The sequence below is a fragment of the Pyrus communis genome, chromosome 1 (genome assembly GCF_963583255.1).
Source record: "Pyrus communis chromosome 1, drPyrComm1.1, whole genome shotgun sequence".
NCBI lineage: Eukaryota > Viridiplantae > Streptophyta > Magnoliopsida > Rosales > Rosaceae > Pyrus > Pyrus communis.
Window position 1 is genome coordinate 2,116,035 of NC_084803.1, and position 15,653 is coordinate 2,131,687.

Below are 15,653 nucleotides of genomic sequence, written 5' to 3' on the forward strand. Positions count from 1 at the left end.
CCCAATATAGCGAATTTTTTACGCGGCTAAGCCCAATACAGCTCACTTCTTACGAGGTCGTTGCGATCCGCGCGAATCCAACTGCTCCCTCTACTGTCTTCTTCCCCCACTTGGCTTCGCATCGATTCGTTTGAACCTGAAACCGACCACCGACACCGACTTTCCGAAACCTTAGTCCTTACGTCTCGTATAACCCCGAAACGAACTTCCGAACAATCTTCTCGCTGCCGGAAGCACGGCAAACATGGATCTGCGAGAAAGCATCATCAACCAAACCGACGTCGCACTGGGGCTGACGAAGAAGCTGCTTCAGACCGAAGGCAAGCAATCGAACCTTGTGTACTCGCCGCTGTCCATCCACGTGGTGCTGAGCCTGATCGCTTCCGGGTCAAAGGGTCCGACCCAGGACCAGCTGCTCTCGTTCCTCAAGTCAAAGTCCTCCGATCACCTCAACTCCTTCGCCGCCGAGCTCGTATCCGTGATCTTCTCCGATGGGTCCCCCAGCGGCGGCCCCCAGCTGGCGTTTGCGAATGGGGTTTGGGTGGACAAGCCTCTCCCTCTCAAACCTTCTTTCAAACAGGTGGTGGACACTTCTTACAAGGCCGCTCTGGCCCAAGTCGATTTCCAGACCAATGTAAGCTCCCAAACCCTCTGTCCTGTCGTTTTGATTGTTTTTTCGATGCTGCTCATGATCAAAGTCCTCAATTTTTTCGATTTAATTAGAGATGTTTGTTCCTTTTTAGCTGCGAGTGTTGAACCTTAATTGTATGCCTGCTGATGCTCTTTGATTCTTGCTCCAGTTTGTAGCATTTCAACTAATTATTTCCTTTCAGTAATCATTACTGTTTGTGCTTGTGATTGTGCATACCTTAGCCGTTACGGGATCGTATCGTAGTTTTGTTGTACATTGCTGTTTGTAGTGGTAATTGGTTAAGAGAAAAGAGTCCAAAGGCCCTTGAGATCACACAGCTTCTGGTCCATCAGGTTCATATTTTTTTTTTTGGATCATCTTGGATTTATGATTGAGAATTGAGTTTTTTTCCGCATTTTCCCTTGAACTTGTACTCCACTGCCGATTTCCCTTTGAACATTTTGACTAAATTCTGTGCACGGCCTCACATTTCATGTACCAGTCTTACCGAATAACTAATCACGATTGATGACCGGAATGTGACTATTTTGGATTGAAAATTTGGATGGAATGGGGGCAATCACAATGGTAGGGGAAAAATTGGCTATTTTATTAGTTCTAGAGAGAAATTGACCAAAATAAAAGCTTAGGGGAAAATCGTCTGTTGGGTACAGGTTCAGGGGGAAATTGGCTGAATACTCATGCGATTAATTATTGCGGTAAATTATTAAAATTCTGAATAGGGTAAAGTTTTTACGTTTCTCTAATTGGCGGGATTGGCAAGGAACATAGTCCTGCTGGTTACTGCTGAACAATCTATTAATTCCAGTGTTTGTGTGTGTGTGTGTGTGTGTGTGAAGCATGATAGAATTAGAATGGTACATTTCCTAGAATTGCTTTGCCTTTGTTCTGCCTTTTCATGTAGTTGTTGTAGCTAATGTTCGTCACTAGGTTTTTAGTATTGAAGTAATATGTAGGCTGATATCATTGTTTTTCTAACTACTTGTAACGGTTGTTGGTGCTCAAGGCTGCTGAAGTGGCGTCGGGAGTGAATTCATGGGCTGAAAAGAAGACAAGCGGCCTTATCAAGGAGTTACTTCCTCCCGGGTCAGTTGACAGCTCAACCAGGCTCATATTTGCTAATGCATTATACTTCAAGGGAGCTTGGAATGAAAAGTTTGATGCATCGATTACAAAAGAGCATGACTTCCACCTTCTCGATGGGAGCACAGTTAAGGCACCCTTCATGACCAGCAAGAAGAAGCAGTATGTAAGTGCCTATGACGGTTTCTCAGTCTTGGGGCTTCCTTACAAACAAGGTGAAGACAAGCGGCGCTTTTCCATGAACATCTTCCTTCCGGAGGCGAAAGATGGGCTGCCAGCTTTGGTTGACAAACTTGGTTCTGAGTCTGGCTTTTTGGATCGCCATCTTCCCAAAAGACAAGTTGCAGTGGGCGACTTCAGAATCCCAAAGTTTAAGATCTCATTCGGGTTTGAAGCTTCCAATGTCCTTAAGGGTCTGGGACTGGTGCTGCCTTTCGATGGTGAAGGAGGTTTGACAGAGATGGTGGACTCGCCTGAGGGAAAGAACCTATACGTTTCCAGCATATTCCACAAGTCGTTCATCGAAGTGAATGAAGAAGGCACAGAAGCTGCAGCTGCTTCTGCCGGTGTTATACAACTAAGGAGTATTCCCATGACAGTTGACTTTGTGGCTGATCGTCCATTCCTCTTCCTGATCAGGGAAGAAATGACCGGAACAGTTCTGTTCATCGGGCACGTGCTCAACCCTCTTGCCGGCTGAGTGTTATATGATTATATCCCCTGTAAAAGACGTGTGTACGTAGAATAATACGAGACTTTAGTATTTCATATGTATGAGCATCGTATAAATGTGCTGTATTGTATAAGTACCTAATCACCTGTACTTGCAGCAGTTGTTTCTCCCATGTGGCGATTGTTGTTCGTTCTGCCCCGGCTTTGTAGAAAGGTGGTGTTATTCACACTTTTTGTACTTTGTGCATTTCTGTTAATTTTCGATTGTTGGATCAAATGAATTACAAGAAAATAAAAGAACAAAAATTATGTGGTGTGTGGAGGTAAAAAGTTTGCTGCAAGAATCTTAAAAAGTAACTGCGTTAGATTTTGCTCCAAGTCTTCCGTTAATCCCATGTACTTCATTTTTTTTTTTTCAAGGTCTCTTTTTATGTTTTCGTAATTCTTTCTCTACTCTTTTTCCCTTGAGTCTCCGTCTTATAATGACATCTTTTAATTGAAGTACAAATTTTCGGTTCACCTATCCAAATCACTCTTTGTGGAATTTTGATTTTGAATACTTGTTTTGTGCTGCTCATTCGTTTGACTAAAAGAGGTTTAATTCACTTCAATTTTGGTTTAGTGGTAACTACTAGTCCTAAGTTGACAATTACAGTATCTTAGTTTCAGACAACTTCATTTGTGGGCACATGCCTCTAGTCCAAGATTCGTTTAGAATTTTCACAATTTCTATATCAAATCGCTTCAGAATTGTTATCAGTACCTTAAAAATAACAATTAACTACACATTTTCTTTTCTTTTCTTTTTAGATTTGCATAAAAAATCTTTGAAATTGTCGATAACAACTTCCAAACTCTTTAACATAGCATCGGATGAGTATCCCTAACTGTAGCATGATATGTATACCGATGCTCTTTGCTCGAGACAATTTAGTGTATGAACAATATACTACGTGTTTTTGCGATCACACGCAAAAATTAAGACCATTTGTATAATACTTAAAGCCCATCTGCGGTCCCATCACATAGAAAGAAGACCTCATACAGTGGATTGTGGACAAGAAATTCTCTATTGACTTTAAATGGAGCCCATATAACAATAAAAAGAATTTTCCCCAACAATTGTCGCAATAGTAATCCAACTTTATCATTCACGTAGAAATTTAAAATTCTTTTTTTGACACGTTGTTGATTTGAAATACTGGAAATCATTTTCAATAAATAGTTCTTGTTTGAGTCATTTTCGCATGATTTGAAAGTATTTATTTTGGTTTTCAGCTGCGATTACCAACGTAAGATACTTCGTATGTGAAAACATGGTTATCTTAAAGAGAAACGTTACCAAAACTTTTTAAAATTAGAACTATCATCTCATATTTTTATATAATTTTCATATTAATATTATAAAACATAGCATCAAAAATAAAAAATAACAGAAATAAAAAATTTTACTTTTAAGAATGGCTTCCTAACATTTCCCTACATTAAAAAAAGTAACTGGAGCACCTGCTGACCTCGTTCCAACGGACAGCGTGGGTTTCACGTGGCTGGCGCGAAATTTTAAACCGTTATATATTGTTAGTTATCTCTCTTGTGACGACTATCATCCCTTGCGATGCCGCAATGTCACATGCACCCATCGTTTGGTTTCAATATTACAATAGTGCCCCCGTGGAAGCACAATCTAATGCAATCGCTAAAAGGTGCTTAGAAGTGGGAAAATATTAAAAGGTAGGGTTTAGGATTGCTACCGAAACTGTTTTACCTAACAAACATATCTAGGAAAATAATTTTAGCTTGGTACTTTGAAAAGGAAATGATCCCACCTGGATCTATTTTATAGGAATTTTAAGAATCTTCTCATTTTAGTCATTCATCGTGTATTGTACGATAAAAATTTATTTGATTTTTTTAATTTAAAATTAAATATAAATAGTATCTGACGAAAATTAGCTACACGATATACGATGAACGACTAGAATATAGGGATTTCTAAGATCCACACAAAGTAAATCTGAAGATGATCATCTTCCTTTTGAAAAGTAACATATTAAAAACATGATAACTTTTGTTTATTATCGCATTTTCTTGTTAAATCTTCACTTAATTTCTTAATTTTCAAATTTAAGGGATGAGTCATCCTAAACAACGTAAATATTTTTGGATATTTTTTTCTCGACTGATATTAATACTTTAATTTATTTATACTATAGGAATGAGAGAGTCTAAACTGATAAGGCAATGAGTACATTCCATCCTTTTAAAATTTTCAAATTAATATTTGAAAAACAAATTTGTTAGTTTGAATATTTACAAAAACAACTTCTTATTGTAAAAGAATGAGATATTTACATTATATATACAAGTGATACTAAAATATGATATTCTAATAGAATCTCGATGATATATGATCTTGAAATTTAATTATTTAAGCAACGTTTTGCAAATGTTAATTTGAGAAAATTGTCTATAGTGTGAAAATATAAAGATTATTATGGCTGTCCCCATCTTTCACAAAACATCCATCCCAGACCACGTAACCAGAAAGAGAAATCCATCGAAAAAGGGAGGAAAACGAGAGGGAAATCCAGCTTTTGATCCGCGGAATTAAACCCATCTCTCCCCACCACAAAGGTCCCAGCTGAAAAGAAAAGAATGGCACAATCGTTATTATCGCAAAGTCAATGTCTAATTGTAGCAAATTCACGGTTTACTACGTTGCAAGTAAGTGGAAGTTCCTCGAAGATTGCAGGAGACCCCATAAACAATTTAATGCTTATGCTCCTCAGAACACGACAATCAAAACGTTCTATCTTTGATTCGAAAGACAGGAACTTTCTCTTTCTTTGCATCCATTTAATTCAATATTTTTCGTACTGTCCTTTCCTTTGCTCGGTAGAAACCAATCTCAAGGGCTTATTTTTTGTTGAGAATTTAGTTCAACCCGATTTTTTTATATATTTATGGTGTCGGTGGTTTGTCAGAAGTGTTAGTGCTTCAACCGAGAAGAAGAAGCTTTTAGTATTCAGAAATTTAGAGAAAAGAAACGGAAGTGGAAGAGTGAAGGAAAAGCAAATCAAAAGATGGGAGAAACTGCTCCGCCTCCTCCACCACAGGTGGTTGCTCCGCCGTCTCAGATGCCTCTTGGGGCGGCGAGGGGTCCTACTTGGACTCCAGCTGAGCAACTCCACCAGCTTCAGTATTGTATCCAGTCCAACCCCTCTTGGCGTTAGTCTCTCTCTCTCTCTCTCTCTCTCTCTCTCTCTCTCTTCTTTCTGGGTTTCTATATTTTTTTGAAATCCCGCAGGAAAAAGTTTATTAATCTTGTGTCTTTCTTGTGGGGTTGGTTTAAAAGTGCAAGCTTTTGGCACTGCTTTTTTATTTAGTTTACTAGTTTGCATGTCTTAATTTTTTTTTTCCTAATTCTGCAGATCGCTTTTACTAATTTGGATTCGGTTCTCTAATATTGTGTTCGAATCTTTAAGTAGTTTAATTAGTTCAAATCAAATAATAAGCATATGTTTCACAAGAACCCTAACCAGTTCAGCTTATCCTGCAAGTTACAAGTAATTGATATCACTCGAAAATATTTAGGAAGTTTAAATGTGAATTTCCACGGTAAATCTTGATCTAATGCAACAAAATAGCTTCTAACGATCGAATTTTACAGCGGAAGCATTCGCACTCGCTTTTCAGCACTATATTGTGATGCTTGGATCCATAGTTATAATTGCCAGTAGTCTCGTGCCTCAGATGGGTGGGGATCATGTAAGTTATGTCCTCTATACCATAAAGTTTGTAACATACCGGTTAAGATTAGGGATCACACACGTAGCTTTGAATCCATGATGTTAATGTTTGGATTTTGTTCTCCCTTTGATTAGGGTGATAAAGCCCGCGTGATTCAGACGATGCTGTTTATGTCAGCAATAAACACTTTGATTCAAACATTCCTTGGAACAAGGCTTCCAACGGTGATGACTGCGTCATTTGCTTTTACTCTGCCCGTGTTGTCAATCATCAATGATTACTCTGATCGGACTTTTAGAAGTGAACATGAGGTACATAAAGTTCGATACATGTTATTCAAAGAGTCGATCACATGAATTTACTTCTTAAATTGCTATAAGAAATTTCAGTTACAAACTTTGGAGACGAAAATACATGGATGATGAATGTGTGTGATTGCAGAGGTTTGAGGTCACAATGAGAACGATTCAGGGATCTCTTATTGTATCTTCCTTCCTCAACATCTTCATTGGGTTTAGCAAGGCATGGGGGAACTTCACAAGGTACTAAATTATTATCTCAAGAGTGATACTTGAAGCCTCAACCTGAAGTTCTATGTATTCTTTCTTTATCATTTTCTAACTGTCATGGCTTTTTTTTTCTCCTCTATGGCTCTATCAGATTTTTTAGTCCAATCGTCATCACGCCAGTGGTTTGTGTAGTCGGTCTTGGTCTTTTCGCACGTGGCTTTCCACTTGTAACGTCTCTAACAAAACAATCCATTTCTCTCATGTCAATCATAAGAATATTATCAAAACACTTATCTTTCTTTTGTTGTACACAGCTCGCTAACTGTGTGGAGATTGGTCTGCCTATGCTGATCCTGCTCGTCATTACTCAACAGGTAAATTTTATCCGATCTGCCACTTTTTGTTCTTTGAATAAATGTTCTAAGTTTAACATGACAATATTGTTTGGGCAGTATTTGAGGCGCGCTCTTCCTAGAGCCCATCGCATACTTGAGAGGTTTGCTTTGCTTCTATGCATTGCGCTTGTATGGTCATTTGCTGCTGTCCTCACCGAGGCTGGTGCTTATAACAATGCTAAACAGCAGACTAAACAAAGTTGCCGTACAGATCGCTCTTTCCTTATATCATCTGCTCCTTGGTATGTAGTATGTCCAAATATTGAGGCTCTCTTCTTGCGTAATAAAGTTAATAAATTCCCTTCAGAAAAACTATCCTTTTCATGACACATTGTTGTTGTTGTTTCAAATTAAGGATTAAATTCCCATACCCGTTTCAGTGGGGTGCACCCATTTTCCGAGCGAGCCATGTATTTGGGATGATGGGAGCAGCAATTGTTACATCTGCGGAGGTCTAGTATCTATTATATACAATTTCTTATGCTCTTTTGACTATTTCATAACTGATAATAGTATCTCAGATCTTTAACTTGGTTCAGTGTGTAGTTTTTGATTCATTGAATAATGTCTTTTCTTGCAGTCAACTGGAACATATTTTGCAGCTGCGCGGCTTTCAGGTGCTACGCCCCCTCCAGCAAGTGTAGTGAGCCAGAGTATTGGCCTGCAGGTGCGATTGCAAATTGTCATGCCGCATCTTTCTCCCTCTCTCCCCCTTGCCCTTCCCATATCTCAGTGAATGATTTAAAAGAGCGGGAAACAACCTCATATTTTAAAATAGTTAAATAATATGTGGTTGCATATGTTCAAATGCAGGGTGTTGGCATGCTGCTTGAAGGAATTTTTGGCGCTGCTGTTGGTAGCACCGCATCCGTGTAAGAAAGCCTTTTTGCTTGGCATATATGTTGATATTCCCTTTCGACAATTTTTCCAACGTCTTGCTAGCTACCAAAAATGTTGGATATCAACGGAAGAAAGTTTGCTAACAAAGAATAGGAATTCACTCATTTTTTGGAACGTGTTGCAGCGAAAATGTTGGCCTGCTTGGATTGACACACATAGGGAGCAGGAGAGTGGTGCAGATTTCAACTGGTTTCATGTTCTTCTTCGCTATATTTGGTCCGTTCTTTCCTTCTGTTTGACATGTCACACCATGGGGTTACCGCATTGTGTTTTGACAGTGTTAATTTTACGTCTTTCAGGGAAGTTTGGCGCATTCTTTGCGTCGATTCCTTTGCCAATATTTGCTGCCATGTACTGTGTTTTATTTGGAATTGTCGGTGAGTGATTCTATTACCATTTCTAACATTCTTAGGATCATTTAATCACCAAAAGGGGCTCACATTTGTTTCCTCTTATCTGCAGCTGCTGTTGGGATCACATTCATTCAGTTTGCAAATAATAATTCCTTGAGAAACATCTATGTTTTGGGTCTTTCCCTGTTTCTTGGGATTTCAATACCTCAATATTTTGTCTCGAATACCAGCCCGAATGGTGTCGGGCCAGTTAAAACGGACGGTGGATGGGTACGTGTGTTTGGATTTGTTTACTTGTTTTATTGATGGTTTCGTTTATCTGAAATGCTACATCATTTTGATGGCTGCAGTTTGATGACATATTGAACACCATCTTCTCATCGAGCCCGACAGTGGCGATAATCGTGGGGACGCTGCTGGATAACACGCTTGACGCGAAGTATGCAGTTGACGACAGAGGACTTGCATGGTGGCGTCCCTTCCAGAGCAGGAAAGGAGATGCTAGAAATGAGGAATTTTATAGCCTACCTGTTAGGATACGGGAGTACATCCCTACCAGATTTCTCTATTAAATACAACAGAACATGGTCATAAACTATGAGCAGGTCTAATTTCTTGTTCTTTAACTGTTTATGTACATGATGTGAGGGTTTGTTATTAATATATATAGAACTATGTATCCTAGAAGCCCAAAGGGCATGAGAAACCGACTTAAACAACAAAAACCCTTGACAAAAGGCCATTGCCTCTTCCCTTTGCCCCATAGTTGTTGATATAGTTGGAAAGGAAGAAAAATGAAAAGGGCATTTCCACTTTGAGGGGGAACCCCTAAATTTCAGCAAGCCTCCCTAATTATGTCACATACGCAGTGAGGTAGTGTCGTATCAAAATAAGGTGTCTTTAAAATGACGTGGTTAGACAACTCATTTGTGGTTTTTCTCCTCTTGAGAGTTGCTAGGGAAAGAACAGAGCTGTTGTGCACCTTCAACTCATAGTGAGGTACACTAAAGAAACTTTTCTGTCCCGGTGTCTCTGCGTAGAGAGAAAAGAGAGGACTACAATTGGTGATTAGCTTAACACAAGCAAAAAAGCCCACGCGATGCTGCGGGTTTACAACTGTGGTTACACATAATTACAAACAATGTTTTCAATTCTACTACTACATATATATACAACCATACTCAAAATACTATTTACACATATACTAATCAGCATTTAAAACTATGTTAAATGGGGAGAGTTTTACATCGTCACCACCATTGGTGTTCTCTTCCTGTTTTCCTTTGCCCAGACATTGGAAAATCCAATTTTGAAGCCATTTTCTCACACTAAATAGCAAAAAAATTAAATTAAATTAACTTAAATTAAATTAAAAATTAGATAAATGAGTGCATTTAAACTAAAAAGAGTTGACAAAGGCATAATTGGAGAAAGAAAAGGTCTTTATATCAATAAAAATCCAAAGATGCTTCATAATTGGATTTGACAGAGGCATTCTCAGCAAGTAAAAAAACAGAGGTATTCCCAAACAGAAGATACAATATACAATAAAAGGAAAATAACAACTGAGGAGGAAAAATAAAAACCAAAAAATAATAAAATTGTAAACCCCAGTACGAATCAAGCATTTCTATTTTTCAGGGTTTGAGGGCTTGAGTTTGTTTTCTAATTTGAAGCAAAGAATACTTGAATGAAATGCCAAATAAAAACTCCAAATTCTTACCTGATCACAAATCAATGAGAGAGCTTTTGGAAAAAAAAGGGTCAGAAAGGATTTGGAGGTGGAATTTGCAAAGCCAAGACGATGTTGCAGTCAGGGTGTCGGCCGACGATCAAAATTTCTTCTTGGGTTTTCCAATGGACGGCGAAGACGGGTTTGTAGTGCGGTGGCGGTGGGGATTTGTCGATTTGTCTACAAAAGCTTCTACCTCAAGCGTATGAAAATTCCCCAAACCCATACACCCTTCCACAATCTTAGCAATCGATATAAATTTGAAAATAAAAATGGGGGAAATTAATAGATAATCAAATTTACTTGAGGAGATGAAGAGGGCAATTTTCGCTTACCTTCAATCGACAGGAATCTGTAAAACGTGGTGATGTACGAAATGGTGGTAGCGGCTGTGTGGTAAAAATTTGATTCAGACTGAAGCAAGAACTAACCGGTGGAGGAGGAAAGGTTAACTGCAGCAAGAAGGAAAAGGTATGGACGTGTCTGTTTCGGACTAAAGCAAGAACTAAGCGGTGGAGGACAAACGAAACGGCGAGAAAAGAAGAGGTGCGTGTGGAAGCATCCAGACTTGGGAACAGTAAAGCGTGTGGATGAAAGGAAAAGCACCCTATCGTGTGGATGAAGAGGCAGGGGTATTAACGGGATTTTACTGTGCTGTTAAATTAAGTGGGCAATATGAGCTGCAAAAAGGGGGGCAATTACGTCTTTACACTGTGCTTATGAACAGTGTTTTTTCCGTTGCGCTTTGGTATATATAATTTTGGTATATTTCATTTGACCAAAACGCCCCCTTGTTTTCTTGGATGATTGGCTCCCTCACGGGGCCTCACCAAATATGCAATGCCTATCGATCCCTTACCCAAAACAAAGACTTCCAAGTTCCAAGTCAATGGATAGGACAGCACAACTACCATTCGATTTACTTTACTTGACTGACCAAAAAAAAAAAAAAAATTGATTGGCTTGGCAATTGGAATCGTCACATAACTCAATGTATGGTTTAACCATTTCTACGATAGACTCAAATTTCATTTTGCAACTAAAATGTCTTAGGACATTAAATTTGCGTAAAAATGGCATAATTGAAGTCCCAAAGGAAATTGGTGAATTGAAACATATGAGGCATATTGATTTGCCAAGGAATGATGGTTTGAAGATATTGCCGGACAGTATATGTGAGTTGTACAATTTGTATACCTTGCGCCTATATTATTGCAGGTCACTTGAAAAACCACCAGATAACATGAGAAAGTTGATTAGCTTAAAGCACCTTTATGTTTTTGGCTGTGATATGCTGGAGTACTTGCCAAAAGGGATTCGGAGACTACAAAAATTGAGAACAATTGAAGTGTGTGTTGTGGTTTGTGATGAGGATGAGGACAAAGAAGCATTACAACTGGGAGATCTGAGAGGCTTGAACCTTGAGGGCCGTCTCAGCATAATATTAAAGGGGAATGTGAAAGATGAGAGTGAGCTTGAGAAAGCAAAATTGTGGCACATGAAGCAACTCTTTCATCTCGGAATTAATTCTTACTATGTCCAATACAAGCAGACATCAAGCACCGTTGAAATACTGAATGTCTTACGACCGCACGAAAATCTGGAATCTTTAAGCATTCGTGTGCATTCAGGCGCCACTTGCCCCAATTGGATGATGTCTTTGCACAACTTAAAAATCATCTTTCTATCTGGATGGAGTGAATGCAAGTTTTTGCCTCCTCTTGGGAAATTGCCATACCTTGCTAAACTGACTATAGTGCTAATGATGAAGGTGAAAAAGGTTGGTGCTGAATTTTTGGGAGTTGACCGAGATGAAACGTCAGTGAAATCATCATCATACTCATTTTTCCCAAAGTTGAAAGAACTCGAAATTGCCTACATGGAAGCGTTGGAAGAGTGGGAAGTAGGCGTGGAAGGGTGGAACAAAGAGGATTCTGAAATCTCAATCATGCCATGCCTTTCCTCCTTAGAAGTTCGTGAGTGCCATCTCATAAAAACGCTGCCAGACTTCCTTTGCAACACTCCACTGCAGGATCTTACCATTTACAAATGTTCGACGCTTTCTAAGCGTTGTGAACAAGGCAGTGGAGAAGAGTGGCCCAAGATTTCTCACATCCCAAACATCAAAATCAACATTTGACTTCTCATGTAATTGAGCTCTATCTATCTTATTTACTCATTTATCTATGTATCAATTACAAATGCTATCATCAGACTTAATTTGCTTATTTTTCTTCTTCAGAATTCATATGATCTTCAAAGGACATGAGCAATGCGGATCAAGTGGTGACTCGCGAGGTAGGCATATATTTTAATCTCTTTGGAAAGGTGATTTTCTTCTTTTATATATATCAAATTAGTAATGATTATTTAACTTCTCATGCACATGTTACTGATTTATGATGCGCTTTAGGTAATTATTCATCTGCACGTACCGAATTCGATATCAAGTTTGCACGGCACACGGATTTGCTTATCTCAGTTGCTCAAGTTTTCGCAGAGCGGATGGGAACCAAATTAAGGAGCCTCGTGCCTCGGATGGGTGGGGATCATGTAAGTTGTGTCCTCTATATCGTAAAGTTTATAATATACCGGTTAAGATTAGTGATCTGATCACTCACGTAGCTTTGAACCCGTGATGTTAATGTTGGGATTTTGTTCTCCCTTTGATCTGGGTGATAAAGCTCGCGTGATTCAGACGATTCTGTTTATGTCAGCAATAAAATGATTCAAACATTCCCCTCGGAACAAGGCTTCAAACGGTGATGACAGCGTCATTTGCTTTTACCCTGCAGGTGTTGTCAATCATCAATGATTACTCTGATCGGCATTTTAGAAGTGAACATGAGGTATGTATTGAAACAAGTTATTCAAAGAGTATAGATCACATGAATTTACTTCTTGAATTGCTCTAAGAAATTTCAGTTATAAACTTTGGAGACGAAAAATACATGGATGAGGAATGTGTATGATTGCAGAGATTTGAGGTCACAATGAGAACGATCCAGGGATCTCTTGTTGTATCTTCCTTCCTCAACAGCTTCATTGGGTTTAGCTTGAATGGTCATTTGCTGCTGTCCTCACCGAGGCTGGTGCTTATAACACTGCTAAACAGCAAACTAATTAAACAAAGTTGCCGTACAGAACGCTCTTTCCTTATGTCATCCGCTCCTTGGTATGTAGTATGTACAAATATCGAGGCTCTCTTCTTGCGTAGTAAAGTTAATCCTTCAGAAGACTTATCCTTTTCATTACACATTGTTATTGTTGTTTCAATAAAGGATTCCCATACCCGTTTCAGTGGGGTGCATGTCTTTGGGATGATGGGAGCAGCAATTGTTAAATCTGCAGAGGTCTAAAATCTCTCCTATAAACATTGCTTATGCTTTTTTTGACAATTTCATAACTGATATAGTATCTCAGATCTTTAATTTGGTTCAGTGCGTAGTTTTGATTCAGTAAATAATATTTTTTGTTGCAATCAACTGGATCACGTTTTGCAGCAGCACGGCTTTCAGGTGCTACACCCCCTCCAGCAAGTGTAGTGAGCCAGACTATTGACCTGCAGGTGCAAATTGTCATGCCGCTCCTTTCTCCTTCTCTCCCTTGTCCCTTCCATATCTCTGTGAATGCTTTAAAAGAATGGGAAGCAACCACGTATTTTAAAAAGTTAAATAACATGTAGTTGTATATGTTCAAATACAGGTTGTTGGCATGCTGCTTGAAGGAATTTTTGGTGGTGCTGTCGGTACCACTGCATCTGTGTAAGAAAGCCTTTTTGCTTGACATATATGTTGATGTTCCCTTTAGATAATTTGTTGAACGTCTTGCTAGCTATCAAAGAATATTGGATATCAATGGAAGAAAGTTTGCTAATAAAGAATAGGAACTCACTCATTTTCCGAAATGTGTTGCAGTGAAAATGTTGGCTTTCTTGGATTGACACACATAGGGTAGGGAGCAGGAGTGTGATGCAGATTTCAACTGGTTTCATGTTCTTCTCTATATTTGGTTCGTTCTTTCCTTCTGTTTGACATGTCACACTGTGGGGTTACCGCATTGTGTTTTGACAGTGTTAATTTTACGTTTTTGAGGGAAGTTTGGCGCTTTCTTTGCATCGATTCCTTTGCTGATATTTGCTGCCATGTACTGTGTTTTATTTGGAATTGTCGGTGAGTGATTCTATTACCATTTCTAATCTTCTTAGGGTCATTTAATCACCAAAAGGGGCTCACATTTGTTTCCTCTTATCTGCAGCTGCTGTTGGGATCACATTCATTCAGTTTGCAAATAATAATTCCTTGAGAAACATCTATGTTTTGGGTCTTTCCCTGTTTCTTGGGATTTCAATACCTCAATATTTTGTCTCAAACACCAGCCCGAATGGTGTCGGGCCAGTTAAAACAGACAGTGGATGGGTAAGTTACACATAGACTAATTATTACATACGGTGTTTGGATTTGTTTACATGTTTTATTGATGGTTTCGTTTATCTGAAATGCTACATCATTTTGATGGCTGCAGTTTGATGACATATTGAACACCATCTTCTCATTGAGCCTGACAGTGGCGATGATCGTGGGGACGCTGCTGGATAACACGCTTGACGCGAAGTATGCGGTTGACGACAGAGGACTTGCATGGTGGAGACCCTTCCAGAGCAGGAAAGGAGATGTTAGAAATGAGGAATTTTATAGTCTACCTGTTAGGATAGGGGAGTACATCCCTGCCAGATTTTTTATTAAATACAACAGAACATGTTCATAAACTATGAGCAGGTTTAATTTCTTGTTCTTTAACTGTTTATGTACATGATGTGAGGGTTTGTTTTTAAGTTATATAGAACTATGTATCCTAGAAGCCCAAAGGTCATGGAAAACAGACTCAACAACAAAAACCCTTGTTAAAAGGCCATTGCCTCTGCCCTTTGCCCCATAATTGTTAATATAGTTGGAAAGGAAGAAAAATGAAAGGGACATTTCCACTTTGAGGGGAACTCCTAAACTTCAACAAGGTTTCCTAATTACGTCACAAACTTAGTGGGATAGTGTCGTATTAAACTGAGGTATCTTATGAATGACGTGGTTAAACAACTCTTTTGCGGTTTTTCTCTTCTCCTTTCTCTCAATACCCTTTTAGCTAATTTTGGAGATTATAAAACCCTAAATATATAAATAAATAAATAATAAGCTACATGTTATTTGCTATTATAGTCATTTATACGCTACTTGAAAGAAAAACTTGTGTAGAACGGTAGAACCACATGTATTTCGATGGTCCTATTTGACCCACTAAACTAACTCATTGTATGAGCTGCTTTGATGTGCATCACTCTGATTCCTGTTAAGACTTACAATTTTGGTTATTAAAAGAATCTTTAATTCTGTATATAGTCATCTTTGCATTTCCACAGTGAGTGACACTAAAGAAACTTTTGTGTACCGGTGTCACTGCATAGAGAAAAAAAAAGAGGACAATGACACCGGAGCAAGGAGATACCTATTTTTACAAACGTCCTCTTGTTTGCTTGGTTGATTGGCTCCCTCAACTAATATGCAAATATGCAATGTATATCGATCCCTTATGCAAAACAATGACTTCCAAGTC

General features: G+C 38.7%; 4 protein-coding genes and 1 long non-coding RNA gene across 9 annotated transcripts; 4 read left to right on the top strand and 1 right to left on the bottom strand.

Annotated features, from left to right (window-relative positions):
• The first annotated feature begins 101 nt into the window (after positions 1-101).
• LOC137742022 (serpin-ZX-like) lies at positions 102-2,716 on the top strand. Its single transcript, XM_068481756.1, has 2 exons — positions 102-634; positions 1,659-2,716. The coding sequence occupies exons 1-2, from the start codon at positions 245-247 to the stop codon at positions 2,433-2,435; spliced, it is 1,167 nt and encodes a 388-aa protein (XP_068337857.1). The 5' UTR covers positions 102-244; the 3' UTR covers positions 2,436-2,716.
• A 2,430-nt stretch (positions 2,717-5,146) lies between these two features.
• On the top strand, positions 5,147-9,067 carry LOC137733285 (nucleobase-ascorbate transporter 3-like). The gene is made up of 14 exons (XM_068472438.1): positions 5,147-5,635; positions 6,078-6,175; positions 6,292-6,468; positions 6,599-6,699; positions 6,818-6,893; positions 6,981-7,040; positions 7,119-7,303; positions 7,417-7,513; positions 7,642-7,728; positions 7,875-7,933; positions 8,086-8,177; positions 8,261-8,338; positions 8,424-8,584; positions 8,665-9,067. Exons 1-14 carry the CDS (start codon positions 5,491-5,493, stop codon positions 8,884-8,886), a joined length of 1,638 nt encoding a protein of 545 aa, XP_068328539.1. The 5' UTR covers positions 5,147-5,490; the 3' UTR covers positions 8,887-9,067.
• Positions 9,068-9,189: 122 nt separating this feature from the next.
• On the bottom strand, positions 9,190-10,618 carry LOC137733325 (uncharacterized). The gene is made up of 3 exons (XR_011068455.1): positions 10,382-10,618; positions 10,038-10,287; positions 9,190-9,642 (listed from the first exon to the last, which is right to left on the bottom strand). It is a non-coding gene; the product is annotated as an uncharacterized lncRNA (long non-coding RNA).
• An 18-nt stretch (positions 10,619-10,636) lies between these two features.
• On the top strand, positions 10,637-12,186 carry LOC137748108 (disease resistance protein RGA2-like). Its single transcript, XM_068488196.1, has 2 exons — positions 10,637-10,794; positions 11,265-12,186. The coding sequence occupies exons 1-2, from the start codon at positions 10,637-10,639 to the stop codon at positions 12,184-12,186; spliced, it is 1,080 nt and encodes a 359-aa protein (XP_068344297.1).
• Positions 11,038-14,906, top strand: LOC137733293 (nucleobase-ascorbate transporter 3-like). Of its 5 annotated transcripts, XM_068472470.1 has the most exons (12): positions 11,038-12,194; positions 12,289-12,344; positions 12,460-12,599; positions 12,842-12,895; positions 13,025-13,221; positions 13,328-13,399; positions 13,550-13,614; positions 13,752-13,810; positions 13,964-14,057; positions 14,146-14,218; positions 14,304-14,464; positions 14,571-14,906. In XM_068472470.1, exons 10-12 carry the CDS (start codon positions 14,191-14,193, stop codon positions 14,811-14,813), a joined length of 432 nt encoding a protein of 143 aa, XP_068328571.1. In that variant the 5' UTR covers positions 11,038-12,194; positions 12,289-12,344; positions 12,460-12,599; positions 12,842-12,895; positions 13,025-13,221; positions 13,328-13,399; positions 13,550-13,614; positions 13,752-13,810; positions 13,964-14,057; positions 14,146-14,190; the 3' UTR covers positions 14,814-14,906. The 5 variants fall into 5 exon arrangements, with proteins under 5 accessions (XP_068328571.1, XP_068328567.1, XP_068328559.1 ...); XM_068472466.1 differs by lacking the exon at positions 14,146-14,218; XM_068472458.1 differs by lacking the exon at positions 14,571-14,906 and having other exon boundaries at positions 14,304-14,369.
• The last annotated feature ends 747 nt before the right edge of the window (positions 14,907-15,653 follow it).

Bases quoted from the DNA above. Each gene is read 5' to 3' on its own strand.
- LOC137733293 (XM_068472448.1), top strand. From the start codon at position 12,296: ATGATCTTCAAAGGACATGAGCAATGCGGATCAAGTGGTGACTCGCGA. The intron at 12,600-12,841 runs GTAAGTTGTGTC...TTTACCCTGCAG, and splicing joins CTCGGATGGGTGGGGATCAT to GTGTTGTCAATCATCAATGA. The intron at 13,222-13,347 runs GTATGTAGTATG...TACCCGTTTCAG, and splicing joins CTTATGTCATCCGCTCCTTG to TGGGGTGCATGTCTTTGGGA.
- LOC137748108 (XM_068488196.1), top strand. From the start codon at position 10,637: ATGAAAGGAAAAGCACCCTATCGTGTGGATGAAGAGGCAGGGGTATTA. The intron at 10,795-11,264 runs GTATATATAATT...ATATTATTGCAG, and splicing joins GTTTTTTCCGTTGCGCTTTG to GTCACTTGAAAAACCACCAG.
- LOC137742022 (XM_068481756.1), top strand. From the start codon at position 245: ATGGATCTGCGAGAAAGCATCATCAACCAAACCGACGTCGCACTGGGG. The intron at 635-1,658 runs GTAAGCTCCCAA...TTGGTGCTCAAG, and splicing joins AAGTCGATTTCCAGACCAAT to GCTGCTGAAGTGGCGTCGGG.
- LOC137733285 (XM_068472438.1), top strand. From the start codon at position 5,491: ATGGGAGAAACTGCTCCGCCTCCTCCACCACAGGTGGTTGCTCCGCCG. The intron at 5,636-6,077 runs GTTAGTCTCTCT...CGAATTTTACAG, and splicing joins CCAGTCCAACCCCTCTTGGC to CGGAAGCATTCGCACTCGCT. The intron at 7,729-7,874 runs GTGCGATTGCAA...GTTCAAATGCAG, and splicing joins GCCAGAGTATTGGCCTGCAG to GGTGTTGGCATGCTGCTTGA.